Here is a 10211-nt window from a genome sequence, read left to right as displayed (position 1 = left end):
TCCCCCTACTTGTGTTCCCTCTCTCGCTGGCTGTCTCTATTTCTGTCAAATAAATAAATAAAATCTTTAAAAAAAAAAAAAAAAAGAATAGGTATGATGCCTTTTAGGAAACAGAAGCATGTTTAAAAAAAAAAAGAATTTTTTAAAAGACAGAAATAAATGATTTTTCCCCCACATTCACCAAAACATTACTTTTATTTACATGTGTTTATAATCATTATCTTCAAAAATAAAACTCTTCTGGACTGCTCACCTGCTCACCAGCCCTGGAGGGTGGGACTGCACATTCGGGGAAATTACTTACTCCTGTGCCCTGATTTTGCCTAAAATGAAAGCAGCAAGGGCAGAGTTTGGGCGATATGATTTTTAAAGAGACATAAGAACACAAGCCACGGCCAATGTTGGGACACAGGGACAATACGTCAATTGGACAATCCGTTCCACCTGTGCATCTCAGAAGGTTCACGGGGCTGGACTTCCTTTTAGCCCGAGTCCTGCTGGATCCACACCCCACTCTGGGCCCGTGTGCAGCAAGGAGGACCTCCCCGCCCACTCCCATCAACCGCCAGCGGCGGAGTTGCAAAACTGCTTGCAGACTTTTCGATTTACATGCACCTCCGAGGATTGGCCAAGGTAAAGCGAAGGTGCTAATTTATGGGTTTTTGTCTCCAAAAGATATCCTCCCTTCAGCTGGCGGAAAAACTGCTGTTGGCATGGTAAGCCCCCTAGCCAACATGGTATTTACCGCACTGGGGAGGCAACGCAACGTGCCCGGTAATAAATCACACCATAAATTGTGATTCTGGCCCTCGATGTTTTACATAATGACGGTGGAGGCCTATCTGCCGTTCTCCTAGATCTGTCTCAACGGGTCTAGTTTCCTTTCCATCTTTTCTCCCAATGCCCACCCCGGCCACAAAATAAGGTGCTGTCTACAGTTCAGGAGGCTGAAAATCTGGAATGGACTATGTAGTGTGCTGGGCTGTGCACCTCACCCGTGCGTGGCTTTGAGAAGAGCAGAGTGAGATGAGCCACAAGGAGACAAGAGCACGTTATGCAAAACAAGACAAAGTCCACTCCAAAGGCCATCCCAGCGGCACTGTGCAGAACAAAACGCCCAAACCACAAAGCCCATCGCGATCGACTGTGGTTGTACTGGACACACTGCTGAATTGCAGGAACACTCTCTCAAGCCTTCACGGACACCCGCCCTCTGCAACCTTGAGAGTGGCCGTGACCACAGACCCAGGGTGCACCTGCACACCCCCAGAGAGAAGGAGGCGATGTTGAAACATCCGGGGGTCAAGTTCCAGGGGGGAGAGCTCTAGGGGGCTCTGTGGGTCTACTTCCAATCATTCTCTGACCCAAAAAGCCAACGGAGAGATGAGCTAATCGACACCATTCTTTATCTTACAGGTTGCATCACAATAATTGAAGCTTACATAATAAAAACACATGGGTCCGTGCTGCTGAGGAGTGTGTATCTTCATGAAGAGAATTCTCAGCAAGGTAAACGTGAGATTTCAGGTACAGTAGTTGAAAGCTTATGTAATCAGTCAGAGGACAGCTTTCCAATTTCGACTTGCTTATATTCAAGGTGGTAATTTCTCATTCTAATCAGCCGAAGATGGGAAAGCGGCAATGTCAGGATGGGGGAGCCAATCCAACAATTAGAGGAGGAGCGTGCCTGTTTTACATAAGCCTTTTCCAAAGGGGGGAGGAGGGAAAGACAATAGCCATTCCCAAGAACATTTTACAATAGTCTTTAATTGAAAAGCACCACTGTGACACTGTTCTCCCTACACCAACCTTGCCAATGCAGAAATGGAGGTAAAAATAATTATTTCTTTCTTGCTTAAGTTCCTGTAGTTGTGTGGGCAGGGACTGAGGGAGGAGTTTGCCTAATAGTCTATTATATTCCCCAGGACTATTTGTTGAAAGCCTGTTCTCAGCTCCTTCCTATTTCTGCTAACTCTGCATAATCGGGAACTCAGGTAGCTATGAAGTGAGAGCCACAAAGGCTTTAGACCTACCAACAAAAAGTGTCCAGGGTCACCTGGACAGCCAGGTTCATTATCCGGAGACCCGCCCCAAAGGGGAACCTGCCAGACAAATTAGAATCTGCCACCGCAGTCCTACAGAACTCACATAGGGAGTGCAGACGGAGGGACAGACAGATGCACGAAGAATGGACTCATTCTACTGCACAGTAACTCACATGGGCTGCCACACCGTAGGGACCACAGCAGTCACACCACTGCCTGCTTGTCTCCGGGATTCACAGAGTGCCCGTGGCAAAGATTTTAACAAAACCCAACGCTAAGGAAAGAAGACATCCCTGTTACACTCGGTACTCTTCCATTCTGTTACCAGGTATCTTGAAATCCCACGGGGTATATGACCTCCCAGGAGAACAGAGCACTGGAGAGGTATCACAAGGTTATTTATGGAGAAAATCATGAAGGCAAAAGGGAACAGTGGGTTCCAAACCACCCGCCCCAGCCCTCCACCAGCCCTTTCAAAAACTACGGCTTGGAGCAACCTAGGTTGCCTTTGGCTTTTAAATGTTTCCAGTAAGTGTTAACCAGAAGTCATAAACGAGACTTTTGTGCTAAGTCCCCCCTAAACTTTTAGTAACCAACTATTATGTCTTAGTGAAGCAGCTATTCCCCATTTGAAGGGGAATGTCTGCTTATTTCAGGGAACAGCTGGCTTGGTGACCATCATTTCCATTAAAAAAAAACTCAGCTACTAAACCCTCCGTTAGGAAGGGCTTCCCTTTTCAGAAAGCCTCGGCTCAAAGCCACAAAGAAGAACAGAAATAAAGAAGCTGGAAATAGCCGACTGTAGAGATGCTGCCTGCACCCGGTGGAACATTCCCGCTCTGTATACGGTCCCTGGGATGCCCACAATGAAGGCCCCCCAAGCTCACTCACTGCAGCTGCAGAAGGCCCCGGGCCCTAGGAAGCAGACAGGGCTTCTTCCTCGGTGACGCCGACACCGAGCCACCGGTTTTGGGGATGCAGTGGTCCTGAGAGAGTGTGTGCTCTCTTGTGAAGCCCGTGGCACTTGAACATGAACCTGTAAACTCACCTAAAACAGCCACTGCAAGCGGATTTACTGAGAAGAGCCTGGTTCGTTCCTTATCCTTCCCAAGGACAGAGGGGACCAGACCTGGGCAGGGAAGGTGAGTGACACTGGGCAAAGCTGTCCCCCCCTCAACAATCATCATGAGCTAAGGCAGAATGAATCCAGCGGATGAGAAACGACACTCTATCGAGAGCTCATTGGCTCGGCTTCTGAAAAACCAAAAAGGATCAACAGGAGGAAAGTGCCCACAACTGTGCCTGCTGAGTTCTGCTTCACACTACAGGAGGGTTAAGAGGAGGTGGGGGTAGGGCACGAGCCCTGAGCCCCCCTGGCAACCAGGACCGGGCCCCAGGGTTACTCATCTTAAATAAGGCTGCCCAGAGGGCAGCGTACGTCCGTAACAGATGTCCCTTGGCCTCCCTCCTGACACCCCAGGCTGCCTTGAAGTGGCCACATTCATCCGGAGACTCAGAGCAAGCTCCAAGGGCCCAGATCTCCAATTTCCAAATCCTCAGGCCCCTGGGAAGGACTTCTATTGCTCCAAGGTCAACGAGTACAGGTTATGTCATGAGTGTTAGAGCAAGTACCGAATCCTCTACCCCATGAGAAACACTATCACGCATCCATGGATTCCAATCTCCCAACCATCTGTAAGACGGGCCCCGGATATCGGGGTTCAGGTTAAGTCAAATTACCAGGAGCTGGGAAGTACAAGGTCCACGTTCAAAGGCAAGTCTTCTGACTCCAAGTCCAAAACTCTTTTCACTGTTCCTCAGCTGTATACAATGCAGAAGACTGTTGAGTATTCCCCATGCTGTGGCCACAGGCCAGAGCCACAGACAACAGGGCCCCCCCAAAGCAAGGCATCGGGGCACATGTCCCACCTTCTGAGCACCCTCCCTGCTCCACCCACCCTCAAGTACCCACTGACTATAAATGCTCAATATACCCATTACTACAGTGGGCTCCTCTCCCACATGCCTGGTAATTTTTATAGTGTCTTTAAGATAAAATGGATTGCTATATTTATAATAAGGGAATAAACAGAATTAGCAACCGGCACTTATTTCTTCCTACTAAAAACCTTTTACCTCCCAGACACAACATTCACGCAGAATAGGAAACCACCTGAGTGTTCAATTCACTACGCCCAAATCGACGCTTGATTGAAATTATTTTATTGCTCATTTGTTGGGGCTGCAAACTGAATGTCTGCAGTAAATACATATAACGATGTTATTACTAATAGCTAATATGTATCAAGCACTGTGTGCCAGTTAGCATTCGAAGTGCTTCACAAGTACCAACTCCGTGAGTCCTCACAGCATCATTATGAGGCTAGCTACTATTACGATCCCAGTTTTAAAATGAAAAACCAACGCACAGAGGTTGAGTCATCAGCCTAAGAACACACAGCTGAGAATGGGAGAACAAAGGAGTGAATCCCAGGTCTTCTGAAGCTCATCCACTGAGCCACGGCTGCCACAGGTGCTTGTCAGTTTCCATCTGGAGCCTTCACCATTTAATTTGGAGTTTTAACCATTCAGCAACACTGCCTGTTACACGAACACATAAACAGGTTACATAAAATACATCTTTCTCAAACCATACCAATTCACTTCTCCTGTGAACCAAAGTCAGTGATTCCACTCTTTTTTAAATTTTTTTACCTATTTTGTAGATGCACATATAGAAAGAGAAAGGAAAACTAAGTTACAAGAACAAGGATGCTATCTTTCTGTCCTACGGATTGCCAAAAACATTTCTGAGGGGGGAACAGAACATAGGCGACTTGTCTTCAGGGGAGCTCTAAATCTGTGTTTAAGGCATAAAATCAAAATTCCCACTGAAATGTCCCTTAACATCTTCCCAAAAGGACAGCATACGATAGTTGGTGTATGTAACCCTGTCCAAGGACACGTATGTATGTAAACACATAACGCACACAAGAATATACATAACTAATAGAGTACGCATACAAAACATAAGCGAGTAGAAGATGATAAGTACTTTGACTCTATTTCAGAGGAATGTGGTTATTTATTAAATGTGTTGCAGTTAAATCTGTGCAAGTTAAATGTATCTGCCAAGGTGGAAGGAGATGTGCTGTTGGTAGAGTTTTATTCTCCTCCCCCCAACCCCCGGCAAGGGGGGGAACACCTTCTGCACACCTGCTTGCCCAGTCACCTGGCAGGCCCCACCCCCCTTGCCTGGCACCTCAAGGGGCCCTGCTTAACCCAAGGAACATGGTCGGTTTAGCAGGAGTCCCTGCTAAACTCCCCAGCCTCTGCGGGAGGCCTGGCACCGACCTTGAAAGGAACACCAGTGTCCACAATTAACCAATAACATTCACAGATTAGCGTTTCTTTATTCAAGGCCTTCATCTTCATCCAGTGTGGCTGTATCCTCATGGTTTCTTCGCCACCTAATACTTACTCTAAGTGAGCCCCTCCCTGAACAAGGCAGGACTCCGGAGCTTGCTTTAAGATGAGCGAGAGAAATTCTGAGACCCTCTTGCTCCAACTGCCTTTGCGCCCGTGGAAACGTATCCAGTTTAATACAAGGCTACAGGATTCCAGCAGCAGGCAAAGACAGGAGTTTAAATGCTGGGCATCCGATTAGCAAGGCAGCGCCTCTCTCCGGAGCGGCCTCTGGGTCATCCTCTTTGTAAGGCATCGAAAATGGAAATGCCGGAGGGTTACAAAATTCAGGGAAAGAGATCGGGCTCACTTCACAACTGATTCACTTCCTTGGATTGTGAAACACACAAGAGAAAACCCCTCCAGACTCTACGCTGTATACACAAAGCTGGTTGAAAGGAATTTTCAGAACTCATTTTTCCCCTAAATAATTATTAGCTAAACATTTGCAACCAAACAGCAAGAAAAAAAAAAATCAGGGTAATTTTATGTCTTACTACCTGGGGCTATCCGGTAATTATGCAAATGGCAAGGAATGTCACTTGGAGCAACCGTAAGTGTGTAAAATAATTTGATTAAGTAAAATACAGTCGCCTTAGTCATCATACTAATGTGACAAGGACTTTAAAAATGTCTCTCAGCTGTCTGCTTCTGGGGAAGAGACGCAAATACCCATCTTCAAAATGATGCTCCTTTAGGGATTTAAAAAAAGGAAGAAGACTAAAGAAAAACAAATCCAGCAGTTTCACTTTACCAGTAACTCAAGCTATGCAATGCTCTCGGGCCTAAAATTTTTAAAAAGGGACTATCGATCAGCGAGCTGGAGCTCTGGGACAGGCACTCACTCATCCGGCTCGTTATCTCGTCACCACAACCTCAGACTCAGTGTGTGCAAAATTCTCAGTAGGCAAATGCCCACCCCCGGGTCAGAGGCCCCGCCTGTGCACCCCACCCTGGACAGACTCCTCCTGCAGCCTCAAGTTTTCATCCTGCAGAAACTCAAATGCCTTTGTATGGAAGCCTCAATCCCAACTGTCCGAGGTGTCAGAGCCTTTCATTTCCTGTATCAGCCTTATCTAGTCCAGTCCTCAGCCATTTGAGAATGTACGCGAACCCCTCTCTATATGCAGGGCTACCCTCCATGAATGGCTGGAAACATCTCGGTGGGTCTCCACACATCCCCATGAAGCGCACACACACACGGACTTTCTCTCCGTGTGGTTCCCACGTGCGCACGCCTTCTCCAAAGGGCCCGAGACTTAAGCAGATGTCACATCCTTGCAAGTAGGTCAGTTCAGACTAGAAGCCACCCGAAGCAAAGACTCCGGGGCGGGGGAGGGGGGCAGCGCGCCACGCCGATCAAACTGGACGGGTCTCTCCTCTTCTGCTACAAAAAATATTTCGTGGCCAGTCAGGCCGTGTCCGTTGAGGAGGAGAGAACATCCCTGTGACGGCTGGCTGATCCACAGCATGCTTTCCAGTTCAAACGCTTGCAAGTTAACAGACTGCAGAATCCACAGCTGGCCTGGGGTTGCGGGATTACCTTATCTCCACAATCACAGAGGCTGGGTGTTGGGGGTCAACAGCCTTCTGCATTCCCCCTGGGAGACCCCCCCACACCCAGGCAAAAAGTTGCTAGCCCCCTGCCCAGCTTAGCAATTAGTGTTTGTCTCAGGCACAAGTCTCCCTTGAGTTTCCTCCCTAGGCAAGTTCTTGAGGGAAGACGCGCACACACACAGAGTCCCGCTTTTCAAAGTTACTTCTCAAATCACAGGCAACTTCCTGCTCCATTTCTGCAGTTGGGAAGGCTGCACCGGGGTCACTGAAGACACCGGGCAATCTGTCTTTTCAGAAAGTAAACGGAGAAATGAAATGAAGCCTCCATATGTGGGGGTGGGGAAAGGCATCTGGGAGGACACAATAAGATGGACTACTGGATCAAATAGGAAATAACATCACTAGCGTAGAACTTTCGCTCACCCCCCCCCCAATCAAAGCAAGCATTGTTGGCAGTGTCCTGAGGTGTGCCCTTCCTCAGGTATCTGAAAACGCTTCATCAGAGGGACGGGCTGATGGCCAACGCAAAGACCATATATAACACACACCTTGCACGCCGACCCTGCGTGAGATCACCTACAAAAGCAGGCTCTCAGGGCTCTTAAGAAAGCCACGACGGATTCACAGGGAGAAATTTGCTTCTCCTGCAAATATCCCACGATGCTTCATTCCCAAATTACCCATCAAGAAGTCTCACACAGCTGAAGGAATCACAATCTTTTTATTCCACCTCTAAAATAACAGATGAACAGAAAACTCCCCAGCGGCCCAGAAGAGCAAAACCCACAGCAAACGGATCCGGTCAAGCCTGGCAAGCAAGCGATTTATTTTCAGGAGGTTCAGATGGCAATGGAGTCCAGGGCAGCCGGGCAAGGCAGAGCCCTGAACACCTCATGCCTCCACTCCTAGCAATCAAAACGAACTCAATTTCCTAGGCTGTCCTCTTTCTGCCAGTCACCTGTTGACTCCAGTTACCCTACCCTTCTGAACTAGGCTTTCTATCGGCCCAGAAAGTGACAGCAGCCTGCCCCCCTCTCCACCATCACCACCAGGTGGGACTGACTTCCTCCTCTGCCTGCCTCTCGCCTATTCGGGATTAAAGTCAACTTTCTATCTCCTGGTGCCAGCCCGGCCTCTATGTATCCGCCTCACCATCAGCCCTCTGCTTCTTAACTTTCTAAAGGAGCTTAGGCTACTCATCTGGTGGAAGCCCAGCCTCATTCCTTTCTAAGACCCTTAGATCATGGCAAGCTAAGACTAAGCCCGTGCCTTTAGAATTCATGGTGTGAAAAGTTCTGCGGCTGTTCGCCACACATGAATAACGCACTCTGCTCCACAAAACCGGTCTCAGGCTAACACACTATTAAACTGAAGGCAGCTGTTGGTATATTACCTCCCTCCGCAAACACAGACCAGGTTAGGTAGTACGTACTTTGCATAGGCTCCCAGTAGAGACCCACCAATATTTTGTTAATATGCATTTGCATCTTGGTAATAAATACATATACCTATTTTAAGATCTTAACAAATTCCCTCTATGAAAGGTCTGAAAAACAGACACCCCCCCACCCCCCTCCCCCCGCCAAGACACAGTTATCCCTACCTCAAAACTCCACGGGCCACAGGTGCTGTCTGTACCGTAACTACAGAGAAAAGTGCATTTGATAGAACAGAAATCCAAACAGAAAAGAAAATGTGCTTTTGGCTACTGGGTTCACCTGCAGCATACAAGTCAGGCATGCACAGAGACAGGGATTTCAAACACTTTGATCTCACAAGAAGCAAAGGAAATGCATTTGATTTTCAGAAGCCCGCTAAGTCTGTCACCCCAGCAACAGAGAGCAGAGCTTGAACAACCCTCTTTCGTAACCCTAAAACTGACTTTACCCCCCACTAGAGACTAAGCCTGCTCATAGTTCCCTCCGACAGCGAGCCCTGAGTCTTTGGAGACCATTTATGAATGGTGCCCTGTCCCAGCAGTCTGGCCCTCATTAACGGTACCCCAAGGCCAGGAAGGAGAGATTACTGGAACATCAGGAAGAGCACCATTCTACCCGTGGAGGTGGTTATCCAACAGCCAAAATCTTGTCCAATTCCATCTCCGTCAAACTTGTTCACTAACACTCCAAGTCTCTGGCATTTGATTCTAGGTGCAGGTCAATCACCAAGTAATGATTTAACGCTACACACTCTGAAAAAAAAATCTTCTGTGTAGGCAGGGCTGTACTTGGGTCTGGAAGTGCACTCTCTCTAACTCAAGTTGGGACCACCTGCGCTGGGCAGGACGAAGCGACAAAGTAGGTATTTGACAGTGCTGAGTCATTACAAGCTGTTTCCTCTGATATGTTACGCACCCCTGGGCCGTTTGAGCACTAATATCCCCTTTCGGAAGGCAAACGAAAGAGATGTACACGAGGCAAAATGCTGTGACCCCCTTGTGGGCGAGAGACCACGGTAGGGGATCGAGGTCTAAGCACGGGGAGCAGAACTATACAAACTCGCCTCTGCTCTCCAGGTACTGTAACTTTATCCCAGACGCCGAAAGATGGCTATTGGGATAGGGAGAGGGAATATTCCCCCTGCAGCCCTGGCTCGGATCAGGGCCACACTCGGGCGCATTTTACTCTAAGCTGTTAAATCCCCCCCGTAATTGGCGCATGGAGAAAGCGCCCAGAGAAAATGATGCATAATGGATTGGTTCTCCAGGCTGCTAGAAGGGAGAGTAGAGGACGCAGGATGCTAACTGGCTTTTCCTCTCCCATGTGCAGGTCACCTGAAAACCGCGCTGCCTGCCTCTCCAAGAGGGCTCCTGAAGTCACCCTCCGGCTGCGCTTTCCCGGCGGGGAGGGGAACGGTTTCACGCCCACCTGCCCGCAGCCTCTCCTCCCCGGCACCCCCGGCCCCCGCCGGCCGCGCGAGCAGCTACCGGCATCCGCGGTCCCGCCTGCTCCCCGCTCGCTCGGCAGCCCGGGCCGGCAGCTCCCCCGGCGGCCGCCTCTGCACCACGCCAACCTCCGCGCCCGGCCGAGGTCATGCCCGCCTGCCCCCAGGCCCGGGCTGCCCCCTCCTCGTGCCTGCCGGCCTCCACGGCGCCGGGCTGGGGAGGGGGCCCCCGCGGCGGAGTTGGCACGGGGACTCACCAGG

The 10211-nt window shown here is 49.3% G+C and overlaps 1 protein-coding gene across 1 annotated transcript in view; it reads left to right on the top strand.

Annotated features, from left to right (window-relative positions):
* The first annotated feature begins 9472 nt into the window (after positions 1–9472).
* Positions 9473–10211, top strand: part of LOC117803855 (atherin-like) — a 1266-nt gene continuing 527 nt past the window's right edge. Inside the window, exons 1-2 of the mRNA XM_034668894.1 lie at positions 9473–9582; positions 9836–10193. Of these exons, the coding sequence (XP_034524785.1) occupies positions 9473–9582; positions 9836–10193 (468 nt within the window). The remainder of the gene's footprint in view (positions 9583–9835; positions 10194–10211) is intronic.

Source organism: Ailuropoda melanoleuca, chromosome 9 (assembly GCF_002007445.2).
Source record: "Ailuropoda melanoleuca isolate Jingjing chromosome 9, ASM200744v2, whole genome shotgun sequence".
In the NCBI taxonomy this organism is placed as follows: Eukaryota; Metazoa; Chordata; class Mammalia; order Carnivora; family Ursidae; genus Ailuropoda; species Ailuropoda melanoleuca.
This window is presented reverse-complemented; position numbering and strand designations above follow the sequence as displayed.